The 23,568-nt window shown below is 40.4% G+C and overlaps 1 protein-coding gene and 1 pseudogene across 1 annotated transcript in view; both read left to right on the forward strand.

Annotated features, from left to right (window-relative positions):
• FAM107B (family with sequence similarity 107 member B) overlaps window positions 1–23,568 on the forward strand; it is a 281,121-nt gene that overhangs the window by 118,604 nt on the left and 138,949 nt on the right. The window contains exon 2 of the mRNA XM_066280686.1: window positions 8,809–8,869. Within this exon, the coding sequence (XP_066136783.1) occupies window positions 8,809–8,869 (61 nt within the window). The remainder of the gene's footprint in view (window positions 1–8,808; window positions 8,870–23,568) is intronic.
• Window positions 6,660–7,356, forward strand: LOC136338004 (transmembrane emp24 domain-containing protein 10 pseudogene; annotated as a pseudogene).

Genomic DNA, 23,568 nt, shown 5'->3' on the forward strand with positions numbered 1-23,568 from the left:
GTGACAAAATTGTGGGTTCGATCCTTAGTCAGGGCACACATGGGAAGCAACCAATGAATGCACAATTGAGTAAAACAACAAATGAATGCTTCCCTTCCCCCTCTCCGCTCTCTCCCTTCCTCTCACTGTTCCCCAATCAATCAATCAATCAATCAAACCTTGGTCAGATAGCTCAGCATGTTGGAAAGTCAAAACGGAGCACAGAGGTTGCTAGTTTGATTTCTTTGTCAGGGCACATACAGAAACAGTTCAATGTTCCTGTCTCTCTCTCTCCCTGACTCTCTTTAATTAATTAATTAATTAATTAATTTTTTAAAAACCACAGATATTATTCATTCAGCCAGTGTTTAAGGAGTACCTATACAGTATAAGGTGTAAGTAGCCAGAGAGCCATGATTGTCTCTCATCACTCATTCAAGATCTATAATACCAATCTATATGTGGGATATATAATAATCCTCAGTTAATCAGTGTCTTAGTCTGTTCAGGTTGCTATAACAAAGTACCATAGACTGGGTGGTTTAAACAACAACCATTTATTTCTCACACTCTAAAGGTTAAGAAGCCCAAGTTCAAAGTGTTGGCAGATTTGGTGTCTGGTGAGAGCCTACTTCCTAGTTCATAGACACCCATCTTCTTCTTGTGCCCTCACATGGTGGAATGGGTGAGGGAGTTCTCTGGGGCCTCTTTTATAAAGGCACTAATTCCTTTCATGAGGGCTCCATCCTCACAACCTAATCACCCCCAAATATTCTACCTACTAATACCATCACCTTGGAGATATGGATTTCAACATAAATTTTGGAGAGAGACAGTCATTCAGACATTAGAAATCAGTATGGGCAACCAGTCTTACACCTTCAGTTTCCCTGCAGTTTGAGAGTTTATTTTAATTTGAATATTCTGCAATCATTATGTAATTTAGGAGAAGCGTGTTGAATTATAGCCATAATGATGTGTCAAACTTTCCTACATGCTTGGTTCTGAAATTTCCATGTGTTAAGTGTTGTTTTGTTCTGTGGTTTTCTTGCCCTGGCTCTTTCTAAACCTCAAAACACACAATGGTCTGTCTTTGAAATGCCCTTCCCTAGCTCTGAAGAAGAGTTGCTCATTCCTTTGTAAAACGATATGATTTATGTGCTCTACCCAGAGTTTTCTTTAGTTAGTCCTTTCACTAAATATAGCTATTTAATAACTAGCTTTCTTTCCACTTAAGGCTAAATTTTTAATAAATAATACCAGTGAGAAGCAAACATAAAAGAAAGCAGCATGGTAAGGCTAAGAGAGCAGAGGCTTTGACCCAGGCAGATGGTATGAATCTTGACCAATTTAAAGCATGCAAGCTTAGGCTAAGTCTTCACCACTCCAGAGTCCCTTCTGTAAAATGGGGTCACAAATACCAACATTGAGTTCCTCTGACAATGCTTTTCAATTGTTTTTACAGGAGTACCTGCTATCAGGGACCCCTTGTCCAGACTTTCCTGACATCCATCGTTATCCTAAACATTTATATCTGTTCTACAAACTTTCCATAATGTACTCAAATTTGTTTTAATATACAAATCATGTTTTCCCTCCCGTATCTTTGAGTGAAACTGATGCTCTAGAAGAGGTTTTGCATACCTCTAGCATATTACAGCATATTTCCAGGGGATCCCTACCCCTTAGGAGTGTGGTTGTTAATATGGTACTCAGGACTGAAAATATTCAGCAGGTATACATTAGTAAGAACATATTGGCTGTTAACATATTAAAACACTTTTTATTGATTGGTAAATAACTGCTTCCCAAGCCCTTGATTGGTGTCCATGTCCCACATTACTCATCTTTGGAGCCCTGAACTAAAAGGTTATGACCTATACCCCAGGGACCTCCAAGACCCTTCCTGTTCTGGATACCTTGTGGCTTGTACCATCCAAGCTTTTAAATATTTTTAATATCATCCCATGTTACATGTAACATATATGAAGCTCTTGTCCATGCTAGGCACTAAATAAGCAGTAGACATATGTATTCTTATGGTAGCTTCTGAGTTATGAACATTTGTCTTACAGACAACTCATACTTACGAATGGAGCATCATGAGGGCTATTGGTAATCAACTGCAGTTGAACATCAGTGAAAATGACATCATAGAGTTACTCCCATAGAGTTTTGGCAAAGAACTAACCAATGAAGACCTTATGAAACTAGAGCAGCAGATGATAGCATTTAGGGAAGAAAACAGGGACCTACAAATTCCAAAACCAAAAAAGTTTTCTATAAAAGTGTCAGCTGATGCTTTTGTCTAATTGAAGCAGGAGTGGCAAACAGAGGCACAAAATCCAGACAAAGAAAGGTTCACCAAAGTTTATCATACACTTACCAAAGGCCTGAGATGCTACAGGTCCATTTATGATGAGAAAAAGAAAAGCTCTGTACAAACCTCCCTTGATGCTACTTCGAGAAACTGACTCCAGCAGCAGAATGAAGCCCTGCATCTCTAACACCAGTCTCCTCCTCTCCAACAAGTCCTTCATCTACTGCATCATCTTAAGATTATTTAAGGTTGCATTTGAAAATGTTTAAGTATTTATATGCACAGAAATGTAAAAATAAATACTATATTAAGACAAACATCTGCCTAATAGGTACATTTAATAGGTAAATGTACCTGTTCCAACTCACATACAAATTCAAAAACCTACAGAACCTATATTGTTCAAAACACAGGGACTGCCTGTATATATTTTGAACAGAACTGTAACCAGGATCCCTTCTTCCCCCACTCTGGGACATAGCTTCCCTTAGGGAACTGCACCTTCTCTATTCTCTGAGGTTCTGGTGAAGTATACAATTAGAACACCCTCCTTCCAGTGGCTATTGGGGTGGGCAGTGATGTAAGTCTGGAAAATGACAGCCCCCATCCCCCCATAGAGATGTGCCTGTGTCTAGAGATAAGTATGTGACTCAGGATGGACCAATCAGAGTCTTGCCCTAGAATTCTGGATATGAATGCAGGGATTGAGACACTCTTTGTCCATCTTTGAAAGGAGCTCTCTGTGTACTGGGGTTCAGAGATACTTCTCTGAAGTCTCAATAGGCTGAAAGGATGTGGTCCTAGACCTTCTAGTGGCCTTGATCATGCAATGAAGGAACAGACTAAGAAGTGATAAATTCATAGAAACAGACAAATGTAGATGAGTGAATGGGAGGCCCAGATGACACTGTCTGAATATTAGACCCAATTATCATCCTTCCCAACATTGATTCTCAAATTTGAGTATGTATCAGCACCAATGGGAGAGATGATAAAGAATCCAGAGGCTCAGGTTTGTCAAAGTTGGAAAGGGCTGGGCCTCTGTGTTTCTGCCACATCCTCCAGGTTAGTTGAATACACACTCAAATTCAAGAACTATAGCTTTGCAAGCCTGAGATCCAATGCATCTCCTCTTTTGCTGTAGTTATTTAGGTTTCTTACAAGCAGAGATTAAGAAAAGCAGAGGCTTAGCACTCTGACACCACATAAGCAGTGAATTAAGCAATCTTCTGGTCAAGGTCCCCAGCTCCCCAGTCTTGAGTAGTTTAGTGAAATGAAGTTTTTGCTCATGAGCAATCCATCCTCCATGGGCTCAGTGGTGGTCAGAGTGAGGTGAAGTGGTTTCGGGGGGAGTGGCACATTCCGTCTTCTTGGGCTCCCCTGATGGCCTCTCTCTGCCTTGCCTTACCCTCTGGAACCCAATAAAGTATGTGGTCTAAATGTTCCCCTTGCTCCTGCCTTCTCCTTGTGACCACCATGGTGTCTTACGTGGCCCTGTGAGGGGTGCCACACTTCCTTCTCTAGGACCTGTGAGAATGATAAACTTTTTTTTTCCCCAAACCTCTGCCTCCTCTTGGGGCCACACCTCACTGACCATCTCATAAAGTATACAAATCATGTGGCCTCTCAATAAAGCATCTTGGGATTAGTCCTCAGACACAGATGAAAAGCCCAATTGTTTGCCAAATTTTCATAGCAACTCCTCAGTGCGTCATCCCTGTCACACTCCATTTAATTAGGTTGTGAAGTACATGATGGTGTGTGAGGTATATAAATCAATAATCAACACACCCCACTCCAGGCTTCCCAGAAGTATCAGCTGGAACCCTTTCTGTTAGAAGTGACAGAAAACCTAGTAGAAATGGTTTTGATTTTTTTTAAAAAATCAACGTAGTTGTTTTTCTTTTTAAGAGTAATTTAATCTCTGGCTTAGGTTGAAAAATCCAGGGTTAACTTGCTTCAGGCATGCCTAGATTTAGGGCTCAAATGATATAATGAGGACTCTGTATCAGTCCATCTCTTTTCTCTGCCTTCCTTTGAGTGGACTTCTGTTTCAGCTGCAAGTGATGACAGTAACTCCAACTTTCACAGTTGTCCCAGGTTTCAGGATCAGTGGGGAAGAATAGAAGTTGCAAGTCCAGAGAATATCTGTCACCAGCCCTGACTGAGTCACATGACCACTGTGAAGTGGACTGATGGGCACAGCCCAGAGTCATATGACTAGTCTAAACCAATCTCAGAGAAAATTGGGTTGATAAACATAACTGGGTCACATGACCACCCTGCACCAATCATATAGAAATGTGTTGGACTGATGGGCCTAACCCTTAGGGTAGATGAGGGGCTTGTGCAGTGTATGGAGTTGGTTTTATAGGAATCACAATTCATTAAGAGTGGGAAAGAATGACTTTAGAGAGAAAATCAGGACACACTTACTAGACAGAGTGAGTGAATGCCAGGCAGCAAACTCCACAGATGGCTACTACAGTTGGACTCTTGTCATTTTATTCCAGCTTTTTGGGGAAAAAGCCAGTAAGAACAAATTCAGCAAATCACAGATTTGCACTGAAGAAAAGAAACACAAGAATCTAAGGAGCTCAGCCTTTTTTTCACTACAACATAGTTTATACTATCTAAGACAGATGCTTATTTATTCTATGCTGAGAACTCTCCAGCCAAAAGTATTCCAAGTATCCTTCCATCTGCAGATCATGGCAGGGCTTTGCAATTTTTACTAGTTTATGAGAAAATTGAGGGAGGGGCAATTTAAACTGAAGCCATAGATGTTTAGAAGAATAAAGAGCTAAGTTATTTCACTATTCTGGAATTCAGAACAATAAAAAAGTAAACAGTCTTATTGGCTCAAAGGAGAGACCTTTCATCTAAGAAACAACTTTATTTGGATTATTTTGGCATCTCTAGAGATTGTCTCTGTGGCTGTATCATAAAATAGCTTCTCATGTTTTTATTGTCTTGTTGGGGCATGTGAAACAAGAAATTATTTGCTGCACTAAGTTGCAGTGTGATAGGGGTTTTTTAAAAATCATTTGCATGTCTTCTGGTATAGTATTAATTCACACCTTTTTCAGAAATGTGATTTCTTTATTTTTTTATTTAAGTGAGAGGAGGGAGATAGACTCCCTCATATGTCCTGACGGGGATCCACCTGGTGACCCCCATGTGGGGCTGATGTTCTGCCCATCTGGGGCCATGCTCACACTGAGCTACTTTTAGCACCTCAGGCAGAGGCTCCACAGAGCCATCCTCAGCACCTGGGGCCAATGTGCTCAAATCAATTGAGCCATGGCTGTGGGAAGGGAAGAAAGATAGAGAGAGAAGGGGAAGGGGAGGAGAAGCAGATGGTTGCTTCTCTTGTATGCTCTGACCGGGAATCAACCTGGGACACCCACATGCAAGGCCAACACATTACCACTGAGCCAACTGATCAGGGCAAGAAATGTAATTTCAAAAACAAATTTATTAAAATTTCTTGTAGTATATAAATTTGAAATAATTGAACCAAAGGATGGTTTACACAAATTGCCCATGACAGTGTTATTTCATGGATTTTAAAAGCAGGACAAATTTTTGAAACTCGTTCCTGATGATGAACATTTGAGATTAATTTTTTATCTTTAGGAAAATTATTTGTTCCTAAACAAGTGAAACCAATTCCCTTATGAGTTGATACTGATGGTAATTTAAGGAAACTAATTTTTATGAGTTTAAAAGGACATTTTTTTTTTCAAATCTTACTAACCAACCCAGAGAGACTGGTGGGTTTTCATCACCAGCAATGAGATACTGCCCAGGAACTGCAAACTGAGAGCAAATTGGGATGTGCTCTTCTGATGGACAATATCAGTGGTTGAGTTCTATTGTTCCACTCTAGTTAGAATAGCTTTGGTATCATTTATGGAACCCATACTTGTATGGTTTAATATGGAATAGCTTCAATTGGACTAACTTCTTAGGTAGAACAAAGTACGCACAGGAAGTGTGCCTGCCTAGCAAGGAAGCTGAGTCTATGTTGCCCACAGTATAATTCAAAGAATATTGGAAGGGATCCTGTCTAAAGATTAAGATCTCACAGAAATAGCTTCATCACAGTCACTCAACAGATATTTACTCAATGAAGGAAAAAAAATAAATGAAGGAATCAGTATGAAGCCATCTTGCAGACAAAATTAGAAAAGCAGCATATATAGGCATTCCTCTTAATTTACCTCCCTTATTCCTAGCTGGGTCTACTTATATATTAATGCTATAGCAGTGACAACTGTCATTAAAGAATATCATGCCAAAACTCAAAGAATAAATTTACCCACCTTCTCAGAGATAAAAATAATTGTGCGGCACCATGTCTGGTTTGTCTGGCTCACAAGCCCAGCATGGTCCTTGCCAGTTACCTTTGCTGCTTTCACTCTGCTCTGCCCCAGCCCGGTTCTTGCCATCTTCTTCCATCTGCCCATTAACTCCCACTAGTGCCTTGGAGAGGAGATTCACAAGCACCTGCTGGTCACTGGTGCATATACCGACCAGCCTAGGGGTTCTGGTGGCCTGCACACTCACCTCAAGATCACAGATTCTGCTGCCCTTATTCTATACTCCAAAGAGGATGCAACCAAGGGAAGGTTTTGATATATTCGAAGTGCGCTTTGAGAGCAAGGGAACAGGGCAGATACCTGACCAACTTGTGATCCGAGACATGAGGCATGGAGTGGAGGTGAAAAATTATGAAGTGATCACAAAAGCTGAGAAGTTCACATCTTTGGAGGTGGAGCTGCGATGCCTAGAAGACCTTTCAGAATCTATCGTTAATGATTTTGCCTACATGAAGAAGGGAGAGGAAGAGATGAGTGAACCAATGAGTCAACAAAGACCTGGTCCTATGCTTTAATCTCTTTTCAATGTTCTGCCTCATTGGACTGGCCACTTGGCAGGTCTTCTACCTTCGTGGCTTTTTCAGGCCAAGAAGTGGATTGAGTAAGAAGGCCTACTCTTCCTCCACCTTGTATCTCAGCCAGCAGAACATCACTGAGACATGCCTGGCTTAAGGCATCCTACCAACAGCACTATGATGGCACATTCGAACTTTCTTGCCAGAACTGATCTCTCTTGGTGTGGAAAGATATGGGTTACCACCTACATCCAAACAAGTCAACAAGGGATTTTTTTTAACTTGATAGGATTTGAACTGATTTTGCAACACTAGCACTATTATTACAGTCACCTTTGACAAAAAATAGAGGTTACCCAGATAATGCTGAAGCCAGCACTTGTACTGGTTTTCCTCTTGTGATCTGTTTTGAACCATCTTTTCTTTCCTTCTCCCAGTTGCTCACCAGCTTGGGCTTCCACTCTAGTTCCTTCACAGGATGTGTATGACCATGTGGAACTTGTTTCATTCTGATTGCCTTCTCTGGATTTCTGGGTGAAAACACCTTTAACTGTATCTTAGCCCTTAGCTGAAGTGTTTAGGTAGCTTCTGGTGATATCCCTTCATAATTTTATGTCTCTTAAAAGGATGGTGGATGTGACACCTCATGGAAATGAACTTTGAACTGTAGATAACTCTTTAAAGAAAATTTCATTTTAGAGAATTAAAATATTTGTGCTCAACTGCTTGAACTTTGTTCTTTTTGTGTATTTATGTGCATTTAGTTCTATGCAATTTTATTACATGTGTAGATTCATGTGACCACCACTGCAAAATGCAGACTAGTCCCTTGTGCTATGCTCCCTCCCTTACCGCCAAGTCCCAGTCTCTGGCAACTACAATTTGTTCTCTGTATCTCTAATTTTGTCATTTCTATAATGTTATATAAATGGTATCATGTAGTATGTAACCTTTAAAGATTAGCTTTTTTTTCACTCAGCATGATTTCCTTGAATTCCATCCAAGTTGTTGCATGTATCAATAGTTTGTTCCTTTTTATCATTCAGTAGTATTTCATGGTATGGATGTACCATAGTTTGTTTAACCATTCACCCACTGAAGGACATCCTGGGATTGTTTTCAGTTTTGGGTCATTAATAATAAAGCTGCTATGAACATTAAAAAAAAGAGTAATTGTGAACAGTGGTAAAATTTTTAAAAGTACATGAAATCAGGTCTTTGAATTGTAAAAACTAAAACATAGTTCTCTTGTGTTGTACCATGTTGACAGAATTTCTATATTATGGAGAAATCCATCACCACTATGTTTAAGTCACTGATGCCCTCAAACAGGGGTCCCTGGGTTGTACTACTCAGGGGCAGCATTTACAGATACAACCATGTGTATGGCACCCTGCAGTTTGTAACCCAATGCCCGCACAGTCACTCTACTCAATATCTATTGCTGCATTTGTTGCTTCTCCAAAGTCTCAGTTTTTAAAAAGACTTAGTCTAATTATTTTCAGATCTTGACCTCATATTATTGGTAGATTTGCAAAAGTATTGCTGCAAGTAAATGCATTATTTTGATTTTCTCTTTATGTTTTTGGTGTGTGGGGCTGGAACTCAGGAAGAAGAGGAATCCCAAGAAAAACTTAGATGCCCCCAGATGGAACAGAAGACGACATCAGGTAGAGTACATTCCATGCGACACATCCTTTCCTGGACTGCTTTTGCTAACTGCAGGGCTCACAGTTTCCAGATTGCAACAGAAATCTGTATGTTCCAAATGACTGGAAACATGACTAAATGTCACTTCTAATGTATTCCAGGCATGACATCTGGACAATCTGGTTATGAGGCAGAAAATAGCTTCTTCTCTTCTTCTTTCTTTTATTGATTATAGTTTTTCATGAATAAATACTTGCAATGAAGTACATGATGATAATGATGAAGAAATTTCAAGTTTAGTAATACTAAAATCAGTAGTATAGTTATTAACTGAAATGTTTATTCCTACCTTGGAAAATATTATTTAGATGCATTTGCTGGATCTTTTAAAATGTTACTGTATAGTTAAATATACACCTTTGTTAAAGATATTTACCCCATTATAGGACTTCCTATGAGATAATATAGAAAGAAACAAATGACTATGATCAGTACTGATAATGAGATGTAATAGTCATAAAAATAAACCTTAGTTGAATGGACTTAATAAGAGTGAAAGCTAAATCTTAGTACTCTCAGCTTTTATTTTCCATTGGCTTTCTGATTGGTGTTTATGTGATTAGAGGTTAGAAGAGCTCCAGATGTGTTTGCTGCTGACAGAGGCTCATGTCCTTCTAATTTAATGGAAATCGGGGAACAGAATTAAGAAAAGGGGAGTGGTAATGAAAAGAATATGCCGAGTGAAGGGGGAAAGATAGTACCTTGCTCTGATAATAGATGCAGTGAGAATTAGCAATTAACCAGCTCCACCATCTCCCTCTACACCCCTCCCAATGTCTACCCCCAGTAAACTAAAATTTCTGTAGTTTAATGGCTCTTTCCAGGACACTGTCCCCTTGCAGACCATGGCATGACTGCTCCTTCTCATTGATCAGGTCTGAGCTGAAAGTTTCAGTGCCACCATATCATTCCTTCATTTTACTCTTCATCCCATTGCTCACTTTTATTTTTTCATAACATCCAATATGATTTAAAATAGTCTTTTTGTTGATTGGTTTACTACTTAATGTCCCCTAAAGAGTAAGATCTTTCCTACTTATTGGTATCTCCAACATATTAGACAGCACCCAGCACATAGTAATCAGTCAGTAAATTCTTACTGAGGCGCCCATGTCCACAATATGAGAGACTTTCTTTTTCTCTCTGTAATGGAGATATGGGTGAAGTGGGTTTGATGGGAGCCAACTCCATACTTATTTTGGATTTCTGGGACATAAAAGAGAGTAAGAAATGGTGATTGCTGTCTAGAAAACAAATCGTGTCTAAGAGACAGATGTGGTTATTAGAACATAAGAAATAATGTGAAAATATTGATACAATTAAAATGCTCCTGGGAGCACTAAGGAGGAAGCAACTAAATTGCATAAGGAAGCAAGATCTAAAAAGTCTCCTGGGTTTGATGATTCTTGTACTGAATTTTGGGGTTTGAAAGCAGGTATTGAAGAGCAGAGTTGGAGTTTGCTGTTACACCTCTGAAAACCATCCTGATTGCCACTTTTGCACACTTCCTATTGATTTTCAGTTCCCCAGCTAGAGAAGGAGTTTGCAATGATGGCCACTGTGAGCTCAATGCACACTTTTCCAGCCAAGAGACTGTTTCTCAGCTGCTATTATAAGTGATACTATTTGCTCTCTTGGCATAGTGCCCACTGTATTTTAAGTATAAATACATTTGTTCATATCCAAAGCCTAATTACCCTACATGTTATGGAGGCACCACTGCTCTTGAAGGCTTTTCTAAGACCAGTTGACTCCAGTAGTCCTCATCTCAGGATGAGAAATCAGAGATTTCATTTGCAAACAGTCTGCTAGCGTTCCTGGATCATTAGGGGCTCAGCGTACTTTACTAGAAATCTAGTGTAGTAATAAAGATTTCCCTCAGCAAATGCAATGTATAGTCAGAGATCCCCATGGAACATCGTTCCACAGAACAGGAGGCATGCAGTTCAGTTAGAAATCTATAATTGCAATTTCTTTGTAACCAGAGTATATCATTTTAGATTTTGGATTGTGAATAAATGGATCATTTTCCTGTTTTCTTAAAAAAGCAAACAAATATAAGAACATTATTTTATATGTGGAATTTCAAGCAGAAAATGCAAATTTTTGCACTATTTCTAAAAACAAAAATGCTTGGATCCACTGATTTGGGAGCTTTTGTGAAATCTCTTCTTTATTTGGGATTTATTCCAAATGTGCGTTTTTATACTGTGGTTTTGGTACACTTGAGTCTCTAGGTTTAGTTCATTCACTTTAAGCCTACTGTACATAGCCATTATTTGAAATCCTGTTAGGTATAAGTTGTATCTGCCAGGTTGTTTAAAAAGTATGAACATATCATACATTAACTAAAAAATGTTTATTAAATGTCTACTATATGCTCAATACTGTGCAAGAAATTATGCTATATCTAGGGTGGTAAGTAGAACAAACATGACTCCGTGCTTTATGGAGCTTCTGGGAAAATGAGAAATACAGCCGTTACACATATAAAGAAAAGTAAATTATAGCAAAATTATACTCTTTCACAAATAAACTATAACTTGCAGATAAGGTAGGGTACTGTGGAAGTTTGGCATTTACTGAGCTTATAGTTAAATAGGGACACAGAAGGCTAAGACAAAAGGTAAAATACAGTACAGGCTAAAACAGAGACAGGAGGAGGGAGGAAGGGAGTGCTAAAGAGGAGGGGGAAATGCCATTTGGGGAATTCAGGAAACTATCCAAGAGATCGCAGCATATGAGCTGACTCTTGAAGGATAGCTATGAACCCTTTGTGAAGGGAGACATATTAGCCAGGGCATTTATGAAGTGAACACTAAATACTATAAGTTGAATCCAAAGGAATACTCACTTGGAGTTCAGCCAGTTTTTGGTTGGTGACTTAATTCTTAGGCATCTGTCACTTTTTCCTGAGGTCTATAATTTGCACTTGCAGGAACCACCCAGGAGTAATGACAGGGTGATTAAGAGTGTGTTGAAACTCTGCCAACTTCATTATCTGGGTTTTTTTTTTTATCTCTCATAATTTAGTGTCTATGTATGTTTGAGGTTTTTGTTTGTTTGTTTTAGTAAGTAGCCTGTCTATAATAGACAGAAGCCTAATGCCTGCTCAGAATCAGATGGTGTTTGTTATTTTTTTAAAAATTAATTTTAATGGGGTGACATTAATAAATCAGGGTACATATGTTCAAAGAAAACAGCTCCAGGTTATCTTGTCATTCAACTATGTTGCATACCCGTCACCCAAAGTCAAATTGTCCTCCATCACCTTCTATCTGTTTTTTTTTGTGCCCCTCCCCTCCCCCCTCTCCTTCCTTCTCCCTCCCCCCCCCGTAACTACCACACTCTTGTCCATGTCTCTGAGACTCATTTTTATGTCCCACCTAAGTATGGAATCATGCAGTTCTTAGTTTTTTCTGATTTACTTATTTCACTCCGTATAATGTTATCAAGGTCCAACCATTTTGTTGTAAATGATCCAATGTCATAATTTCTTATGGCTGAGTAGTATTCTACAGTGTATATGTACCACATCTTCTTTATCCAGTCATCTATTGAAGGACGTTTGGTTGTTTCTGTGTCTTGGCTACTGTGGTGTTTGTTCTTGACTTCATAAACATATTAACTGAGTGGATCAGTTAGCCCATTTATAAGTCCTGTTTAATGTGATAGTGCGTAGGTTGCTGTGAGCTGATACTCCCTTTCAGCAGGACCAGTGCCAGGCAGCTTCATCTGACAACGTGTACCTCTGCGTCCAGCGTGCCTTCCTGCACCCAGCCCCTCCTCAGTGGGATTCCCTCCTCACTATCTTCAGTCCCCAGGTTCTCTACCATCAGGACATGCAATCAGTACATATTAATTAACATCATTGTGTTGCCTCTTTTTCAGCCTATTTAGTATTTTAAGTTGTACATCTACCTATGGGATAAAAAAAATTGGCAGCTGCTAAAGGGACTGGAAACATCAGCAAACAGGTAGGAAGGCATTTCTGGCTCCAGTCATAATGCATGATTAATCACTATCTTGTCCTGAGCCTAGGAAGGCCCTGAATCATGGGGACATCCATTGAAGGTTCCATTAGGCTGTGTGTTTCTTAGAAGCTGTGTCTGTTTGCAGTATCCTTTATTGAAAGGTGCAGTGCATCTGACATAACATTCAATGTAAAAATAAAGAAAAGGACTGGTTGGCTCAGCGGTAGAGCATCAGCCTGGTGTGGGAAAGTCCCAAGTTTGATTTCCGGTCAGGGCACATAGGAGAAGCTCCCATCTGCTTCTCCACCTTACCTCCTCTCCTTCCTATATATCTCTCTCTTCCCTTCCTACAGCCAAAGCTCCATTCGAGCAAAGTTGGCCCGGGTGCTGAGGATGGCTCCATGGCTTCCACCTCAGGTGCTAAAATGGCTCCAGCCGCAATGGAGCAATGCCCCAAATGGGCAGAGCCTCACCCCCTCCCTGGTGGCATGCTGGGTGGATCTTGGTCAGTGCATGCAGGAGTCTGACTACCTTCCCATTTCTAACTTTGGAAAAATATAAAAGGAAGAAAGAAAGGAAGGGAGGAGGGGAGGAAGGAGAAAAGAAGAAAGAAAGAAAGAAAGAAAGAAAGAAAGAAAGAAAGAGAAAAAAGAAAGAAAGAAAGAAAGAAGAAAGAAAGAAAGAGAAAGAAAAAAGAAAGAAAGAAAGAAAGAAGAAAGAAAGAAAGAAAGAAAGAAAGAAAGAAAGAAAGAAAGAAAGAAGAAAGAAAGAAAGAAAGAAAGAAAGAAAGAAAGAAAGAAAGAAAGAAAGAAAGAAAGAAAGAAAGAAAGAAAGAGAAAGAAAGAAAGATTGGACCTGGGCTATGCCCAAGGTGAAGGAAGAATGAGGTAATGGACCTGTGAAAAATGATAATATAAGTGGAGGCATTGTGGAGTAAAGATGCCCATACTTCAGAGTTCCCTTGATATGACCATAATGTTGTTCAGATAAGAAAGAAAAAGCAAAGACACTTTACTAATAATTACAAGGGAAAACTTATAATTCCAGACAGAGAGTACTCTATGTCTGTTAGAAAGACATAATGTGAAGCCTGATAATCCTCTGAGGACAAGTCGCTTACTAGAAGTAGAAGTAGCTGAAGACAAGGGAAGAAACTAGTTTGTATGTTTTTACATGGACTTATGCCTCATTTCTCAGCAACTGCTACATCACAGTTGGAAGACTTTCTGGTCTTTGTGGTTCCCGTGCCCTACCTCTTCTCTGGTTTTTCTTTCCATGGGTAGTTAGCCTCTTTCCTTTTTGCCTTTCCATGGAATGTGTTTCTTTTTCAGACCCTTCTATGGTTGCTCTGACTTTTTACTGTAGAGAAGAAATTTTATGATGTGTCTTCATATAATTTCTTTCTATTCCACTGAAAGGCCCTTGGAACAAGCACACATACATATAACAGCTTATGAAATGCATCACTTTGAATAAGATTAAAACTGAACATTACTTTTTTAGTACAGAGGCTCAAGTTAATAGCTGACATAAAGAAACTACAGCCTGACCTGTGGTGGTGCAGTGGATAAAGCGTCAACCTGGAATGCTGAGGTCACTAGTTCGAAACCCTGGGCTTGCCTGGTTAAGGCACATATGGGAGTTGATGCTTCCTGCTCCTCCCTCTTCTCTCTCTCTCTCTCTCTCTCTCTCTCCTCTCTAAAATGAATAAAGAAACTACAAATCTTGCCCATACTAATCTTATCTGTAGCCAGAGAAATAGAAATGATGTAGTATCAGTTTTTGAGAAGAGAGAGAGAGAGAGATGGAGATTAACAACCTTTCAGAGGTGGCATATCAGATCTTAATTTGTTTATTTATTCCCTGTGTGCAAGAAGAGCAATGAATAGGCCAGTTACACTTTCTGGAAAATTTTTAAAAAATAAATAAATTACATTCTTTCTGTTAGCTATGCCCCCCCCCCTTTTTGGTAAAACAGGTTTTTAAAATGCTGGCTTGATCTTGCCTTTTTCTTGTTTATGCATTGTTTTAGAAGGAGGTCAAGTATTTTTGAATGCTGAAGCAACTTTAAATGTGTTAAACATTCAAGAAGACTTTTCAGAATTCTTATTATGTTTTGGGATTCACTCAAATTGTGCTGTCAAGACCCCAAAGACCACTTTGATGAAAACAGGAGAGAATCCTACAAGTTAAAGCCATTTTATGACAGTGCAGGAGTTTTGTCAGAACACCCTACTTCTGCTAAAGGCCACCTAGCATTGAGGGGGCCCAACGCACTTTCAGGGCTGGCTGGCTGTGTCATCTGCATTTAGTCAAGTTTTCATTTCCTGTGGTTTGTAGGGTTCTCAAGTGTGAAGCAATGAACCTCAAACGGTTAACATTCTTCAACTAAAAATGGATGCAGTGAAGAAAAAAATGCATGTATTTTTGTCATCTTTATGGGGAAGTGAGACCAGGGTTCTAAAGAGTAGCTTCTTAAGCAACATGGTGTTACTGTGTGAGGCTGGTTCCCTGTACACAGAGGTCAATTTTCTGGCTCAGAGTCTTGGGAGGTGAAAACATGAGACCCATTCTCTGATAATTCAGACAACTAAAGAGTCTGCTTTTACTTTCATCTCATAGAAAAGTCAAAATGAGGTTTCTGCCCTAAACAACTAGATTTCAGTCTCACCCTACCCTAATTGTGCAAAAAGTTGTCTTTTTTACCAATTTTTCTGAGGCTTTTGCCAAAGAATGAATAGAAAACTGTTTTGGTAAGAAAGTCAGAAAACAGAAGGGTGGTGTACTTCCTTTTTCCTAAATGACGTTCGTTCCATTCCCTTAACCTTGAACAGACAATCTGAGGGTTCTGGGAAGTCTTTTACTAGAGACAACATTACTAGGTTGTAGATGGCTTTCAGCTCAGGCCTGATTACTAAATTCCTGTGTGGGATATTCGGTTGCACAGCTCACATGCCTGCCTCCTGCTGGGTCTTTGCTTGCAGTAAGGCTTTTCCTGACCACCTGGAGCAGAACTGCCAACTTTGCCTTATCTCTTATCTCCTTGCCACTCCTTGCTTGTCTGAAAATCACTTCACCACTCTCTGACACCCTATCTCCTTGGCTTGCTCTTTCTGTGTCTTCCCCTCTAGAATGTAAGCTCCATGAAGGCAGGGGTGTTAGGGCCTCTTATGTGCTGCTGCATACAGAATCAATGCCTAGAACAGAGCCTGACATGCGGTGGGCACTTATGTTTGAATGTTTGTTGGGTGAAAAATGAGTGCTTGCTCTTTTCTTTTAAACTCTTGCTAAAGCAATTAGATCAATCAGAAACTGAGCACTGAGTCACGTCTATTTGTTTTCTCCCAACCCCCTAGCACAATGCCTGAAAGGTGGAAGAACTCAAAATAAATTATTGTTTCAATAAAGTATGCCTGCATGCATGAATGATTGAGTCTGGTTTACAGCACAACTCTTACTATAAAAACTGTTGTTTGGTTGAAGATTTAACAAACACAGAATGAAGCACGCTAATCCACAGAGTAGTCAAAGATGAGGTAAACATGGTCTTGCCCTCAAGACACTAAATGGACTTCCTTTATCCTGAGATTTTCTTCTTTCCATTCCCTTTCCTTTTTATTAGAGAAAAAGATAGTGGGGTTATAGATGGCTTTCAGCAGTTCTGATCACTAAATCTCTTTATGAGACTTAGCTACTCTATTTTTAGTTTAGTTGAAAGAATCTCATTATTTTGTCTCTACTTCAAATGATACTGATTGGAGTTTCACTAACTTATATGTCTTTCCCAAGGAAGGAGGGCACCAACATACTTGATGCAAGAGGTTTAAGCACAGGAACACAGACCTGTGAAGGTGATATATTCCCTTTTCCAAGAACTAAGACGCCATTGGACAGGAAGGAGGTCATGGGTCCTACCTCTTTAACATAGATTCATAAAGAGGAAAATGTTTTTAGATTTTAGTTGAAGATCCTGCCTTATCAGCATGAGTAGGAAAAAAGTCTTTTTTTTTTTTTTTTTGAAGTGAGAGGAAGGGAGACAGAGAGACAGACTACTGTATGTGCCCCATCCAGGATCCACCCTGCAACCCCCTCTGGGGAAGATGCTCTGCCCATCTGGGGCTGCTCACAACTGAGCTATTTTTAGCACCTGAGGTAGAGGCTCCACAGAGCCATTCTTAGTGCTCAGAGCCTACGTGCTTGAATCAACTGAGCCATGGCTGCAGGAGAGGAAGAGAGAGAAAGAGAGAGAGAGAGAGAGAGAGAGAGAGAGAGAGAGAGAGGGGAGAGGGAGAGAGAGAGAAGCAGATGGTTGCCTCTTCTGTGTGCTCTGACTGGGAATTGAAACCAGGACTTCCATAAGCCAGACCAATGCTCTACCACTGAGCCACCTGGCCAGAATCAAAAGTCTTTTTTTTTTTTTTTGGCCTAGATTTTCTTCACCTGTGAAATCAGTGAACTTGCCTTAAAATCTAAGGAGCTATTTCTCTGGTGACCAGGAGTGAAAGGATATGCAGGTTGGGGATGTTGTCTGCTGTTGGCAGGAGAACGAGCAAGACTATGTGTCTGGGCTGAGATGAAGGGAGACTTCCTGGTCTCCTCGTGAAAGATGTTCCAGTCTGCTACCAACTCACTGCCATTTTGCACTGAGAAGGCATCAGACTAATGAAATTCTCTTTTCACATTCTTTGCACTTTCCTAGGCAAAATCTGTTAAGTGATATTATCACCCATGGCTCTGAACCAACCACAGCATCTATTCTTCTCAGAGTCATCAGAGATTAGTCTCTGCTTTTTCTCTTCTCTCCTTGGGCAGAGAACTAATCATTTCCAGATTTTTATTTTTATTTTTGGATTCAGGAAATTCTACAGACCACTTATTGTTCATAAATGGGAAAACATGAATACAAATAATCATGAGGGTTTGGTTTAGTCCTCTGTGTTTAGGTATACCTGATGCCTTGTTGATCAACTGGGCACCTATGCCTTGAAGAGGAGCTGAAATGTCCCTGCACAGCAAATGCTTAGTTTCGGTATTGTGGCCACACAGCCCCTGAGACAGCTCAGTAGTTTTATCACCTATTATTCTCTATCCAATCCTATGTCCTCTTAGCACAGTGAGAATGGAGACATGGAGCTTTCCAGAAGTTTATTCAGGTCATAAAGTGAATCAGTTACCAAGAATGAAATTTTCATTGTGGTAATACTTAGGCCAGAATTGCCTATTTTATATGCTATTTCACTTTATTTTTATTTTCTTGTTTGTTTGCTTAAAATTTGTTATTGGGGTCCATTAGGGGAGAAGGAAATGGGAAGGTGACATTAATATACAAAACAGCAATGACTGAAGTAATGCTTATGTTAAATGACTTATTGGGCAGATAAAATATATTATGCTCACTTTCTTAAAGATGGCGCTGCCCATGTGAAGGCCATCACCCAGGTGATATTATCAATGTGCGTTGGGGGCAGGCTGTAGGCAGGCAGGATCCTTGTAGCCTGGAGCTTGGTTTTAGGATTAAGCCTTTCCCACCCGTTTTGATGTGGGGTGGTATAATCCCATCATGCCCCAGATAAGTGTCTTTGTATTAGAAACTTCCCTATTTTGTATATTGGATTATAGGTTATGAATCTACACTATAAAATGGGGGCAGAACAGGAGCTTGCTCTCTTGGTTTCTGAGATTAGCATTAGAGAGCAGAGAAAGGCCACGTGGAAGAGGCCAGGAGAAGCAGCCAAGATGGCGGAGTGTTAAGTGAGAAGCCAGTTTGTGCAGAGTTTGTGCAGGGAGAAGGAAGGAGATGGTGTTGGGCAGATAAAATGTATTATGCTCACTTTGTAAAAGATAACGCTGCCCGCTGCCCACATGGAGGCCATTGCCCAGGTGATATTAATGTGTGTTGGGGGCAGGCAGGATCGTTGTAGCCTAGGGCTTGGTTTTGGGATTAAGCCTTTTTGATGTGGGGCGGTACAATCCAACCATGCCTCAGAGAAGTGACTTTGTATTAGAGACTTCCCTATTTTGTATATTGGATTAAAGGTTTTGAATCTACACTATAAAATGGGGGCAGAACGGGAGCTTGCTCTCTTGGTTCCTGGGATGATTAGCATGAGAGAGCAGAGGGAGCAGAGCAGAGAGCAGAAAGAGGCCATGTGGCCAGGAGAAGCAGCCAAGATGGCGGAGTGCTGAGTGAGATGCCAGTTTGTGTAGAGTTTGTGTAGAGAGAAGGAAGGAGATGGGGAACTGAGGAGAATAAGGCTGGTGAGCTAGAAACCTTTGATTCTAGGAAACTCGGATAAGTCAGTGGCTTTGTGAGCACTGAATGTGAGTGGGTTTTGGAGCCCAGTGTGTATTTTTACTTGCCTGCCGGGTGCAAGCTAGAATTAAAGAAAATGGCCTATTAGTTTTTGGCTCCGTTGTTTCTTTACCGACTGTCCGAATCCAATGCGAACCTGCATGGGCTGGGCTGCTCTGATGGTGGCCCTGGCCGTGGCCATTGGCCTTACAATGGGGAACAGAGGTGAATAAGTCTGGTGAGCTAGAAACCTTTGATTCTAGGAAACTCGGATAAGTCAGTAGCTTTGTAAGCACTGAATGTGAGTGGGTTTTGGAGCCCAGTGTGTGTTTTTACTTGCCCGCCGGGTGCAAGCTAGGATTAAAAATGATGGCCCATCAGTTTTTGGCTTCGTTGTTTCTTTACCAACTGTCCGAATCCAATGCGAACCTGCATGGGCCAGGCTGCTGTGATGGTGGCCCTGCCTACTGGCTTTGCATGACTCAAACTGTGAAGCCACATGGTCTTTAAATGTTTTCATCCTGGAGGTATCTCTCTACTCACTTCTTGCTTCTCACTTTCTTTTCCTGCATGTGAATAAAATGGTGGATCTTATGTTGCATGCTATGTATTCAGGGCCCAACCTGCCCTGTTCTTGAAGTATACCTTTCCTCTCATTCTCAAGATATGGAGAGTGGAAATTGCCATCCAGAAATTCCAGATGGTTATAGTCACAGATGCTCTTAGGGGAGAGAATGTGAAGTTTTTAAATCTCAAAGATTGTCATTGTTGTTGTTGCTATTTACCCATGTTTTCCTGCAAGTGTTTAAATAAAGTGGCATTTTGGTCCTAGGGTTTTCTGAAATCAGCTTGTTTCCCCACACTGCAGCAATTTGGCTTTGTGGAAACCATACCTTACTACTCACTTAAACAGTTCCTGACAGGTCAGCCACTGCTCCAAAGTATGTACATAGGAGGGGCACAGGGTCAAGCAATGTGGTTGGAAAGACATAAGGAACCTGTCCTAAGGTTGTTTTTCAACCTTTCCACACTTCATGTAATATTGAGAAACTGTCATTGTCTGTATCAGAGATAGGGGAAGCAGGACTGATGAAGTTAAAGAGTGGATTTACATCATAAAAGCATTTATTCTTGAGTCACAAATATGAGTCTGAATGTTCAGTTTAATTTCTGAGTGGGTGTTGGGCAGATAAAATATATTAGCTCACTTTGTTAAAGATGGCACTGCTCACATGGAAGCCGGTTACCCAGGTGATGGGCATGATTATATTAATGTGTGTTGGGGGCAGGCTGTGGGCAGGCAGGATCCTTGTAGCCTGGGGCTTGGTTTTAGGACTAAACCTTTCCCAACCTTTTTGATGTAGGGTGGTGCACTCTCATGAGGAATCCCATTATGCCTCAAATAAGTGACTTTGTATCAGAGACTTCCTTGTTTGTATATTGGATTAAAGGTTTTGATTTCTACCCTATAAAATGGGGGCAGACCGGGAGCTTGCTCTCTTGATTCCTGAGATTAGCATTAGAGCAGAGAGCAGGTTGGAGAGCACAGTAAGGCCATGTGGAGGAAAGAAGAGGCAGCCAAGATGACGGAAGTACTGAAAGAGAAGCCAGTTAGTGCAGAGTTTGTATAAAGAGAAGGAGATGGGGAACAAAGGAGAATGAGGCTAGTGAGCTAGAAACCTTTGATTCTAGGAAACTCAGATAAGTCAGTAGCTTTGAGCACTGAATGAGTGAGTTTTGGAGCCCAGTGTGTGTTTTTACTTGCCTACCGGGTGCAAGCTAGGATTAGAGCTAATGGCCCACCAGTTCTTGGCTCCACTGTTTCATTACCATCTGTCCAAATCAATGCAAACCTGCATGAGCTAGGCAGCTGTGATGGTGGCCGTGGATACTGGCTTTACAGTGAGTCTGTGTGAGCCTGAGCATTCATTGCTCCTGTCCTGAGCCTGATTTTTAAAACAGCTTAGAAAAGAACATTAGGTTCCTTGCTCTTCATCACAGAGAGAAAATGAGAGAAAGGCAAAATACAATGGTAAAATGTTAATGAAGACCATTCTCTAACGAGTTATGGCTGAAGGTTGATAAGCAGTCTACATTCCACACAGATATTTAGACATGGTTAGTAATTCTGAAAATCTGAGAGGTGATTCTAACTGCCTATGATTAATATTACAAAACAAGGTAGACTCAGCTTATAGATGTGTTTTGTTTGACCTGCATTCTTAACATTTTTAAAAATTGTTTGCCAATGTTCAAAAACTGGAAAATTCCTTATAAAAATCTAGGTTCCAGTTTCTCTTAAGAAATTGTAAGAACTGGCCACCAGAGACCTGCATTCTTAAATGGGAAAAACTAACTAACTAACTAACTAACCAACTCACTAACTAACTCACTAACTAATCAGCCAGCGTTGCATCCTTTTGAAGCTCCTTCCAACCCTGCCAGTGGTCTGAGAAGCAGGTATGATTGTGTGGGGCCATTACTATGGAAACCGGGGAGGAAATGCTAACATCAAACTGAGGAACACTATCTCAGCTACTGATCTTTACACAATTTCCCAAAACTGCAGTTTCCTTTTCTTCTGTGTAAGAGGCTAAGTCTATCCTATTCAGAAGCTTCTCATTACAGTATTTCAGTATTGGAAAATTACAAACATTTTGCAACTAAAAAGGGTACCCTCAGGAAACAGAATCAATTAATGGATGGGTGTGGCTAAACAACTAGAAGTGTAGTTCCAGCTGGCACCTTGATGACACTGAGGTCCTTAGAAAAGCTACAGAGCCTTGACCTTCTCCTCTAGCCTTCTCCTATCACATAAACCAAGAAGACAATAGTAAAGACCTTCTGTTTCTGCTTTTTCTCAGCAAGGCTGATATAAAATTTCCTTTGTGAGCATTTGCCTGTCTGGCTGTGTGCCTGGCACTTTCTATCTAGATGATGTCAATCAAGCATGACTCCAGTATGTATAATCATCATAGGAAATTTCAGTTTTCCTAGCCAAGGAGAAACTGACAAAAGGGACAAATTGCCCTTGGCTTTTTCCAAGTCATAGTAGCAGAATAGATCAAGGACTCAAAAAGTCAGGGCATGTTTTACAAAGACCCACTTCTAGTAGTTGGACGTAGTTGTGAATACTGTGGCATCATTCATGCAGTCACATGGTTCATCTGTTCATGTATTCAACAAGCATTTATGAAGCCTCTCCTCTGTGCTGGGCACTGAGATAGGGCCTTAAGTATTGCCTTAGGTTCATCTGGAGCCTGTTACTGCCCTCCACCCTAATAGCTATGTTTCCAGAAATTTATGTTTCATCATTGTTTCTGTGTCTGAATTATTTTCATGGCTCTGCTCTAAGGTCCAAATATGTAGCTCCTTCCAACAACTTGAAAAGACTTGAAGAAAATGGATAATTGCATTACTTTAGGGAACTACAACCTTCTCTGTTCCTTGACACTTACACTGATTGTATGCTCAGTTAATCTGGTCCAGCTGCCATTTTTAATTTAAGCACATTCAGGGTGACATTATCTGGATTATTCTTTTCTCATAACTGAACTCAAAACCTCAGGTAGCCATGCTTGCCTGGTACTCTAACACTCTAACAATAATACTAGCTAACATTAATTAAGTACTTGCAATGCATTAGGCACTGTGCTAAGTACTTTACTTTACATGGATTTCTTATTTAATCCTCTTAATAGCCCTATGAATAGATAGTGTGCATACCCACTTTGCAGATAAGAAAACTCAAGCTTAAAATGTTAATTTATCCCTATATAGTCCTGGTGGAGTCCACAGCCCTATACTTTTAGCCATTTCAGAAACTTGGTAAAAATCAAGTGCCATTCTCACAGGGTTGATTTAATATTGCTGAGCTGAGCAAGTTTATCAGCAGGGGTCCTAGATTTGGTGTCCTTTAGAAAGCCTAATCCTCCTGGTTTCCAGCAAGTAGGGAGTGCTGGGGTAGGGTGAGTTCTTGGAATTTGCCCTGGGCATGTAAAGTCATACTTTGATTAAGATAACACATAGAGCCTGGCCTGTGGTGGTTCAGTGGATAAAGCATTGACCTGGAACTCTGAGATCACCAGTTCAAAGCCCTGGGCTTGCCTGGTCAAGGCACATATGGGAGTTGATGCTTCCTGCCCCTCCCCTGCTTCTCTCTCTTTCTGTTTCTCCCCTCTCTGAAATGAATAAAAATAAAATCTTTAAAAAAGATAAAGCATAGAAATGAGAGTCCTTACTTTTCTTTTCTTCCCCTTTTATCCATTGATTTGAGAGAGAGAGCGAGCGAGAGAGAGAGAGAGAGAGAAGCATTAACTCGTTGTTCCATTTAGTTGTACACTCATTGGTTGCTTCTTGTTTGTGGCCTGACTGGGATTGGAACCCGTGACCT

This window comes from Saccopteryx bilineata, chromosome 5 (assembly GCF_036850765.1).
Source record: "Saccopteryx bilineata isolate mSacBil1 chromosome 5, mSacBil1_pri_phased_curated, whole genome shotgun sequence".
NCBI lineage: Eukaryota > Metazoa > Chordata > Mammalia > Chiroptera > Emballonuridae > Saccopteryx > Saccopteryx bilineata.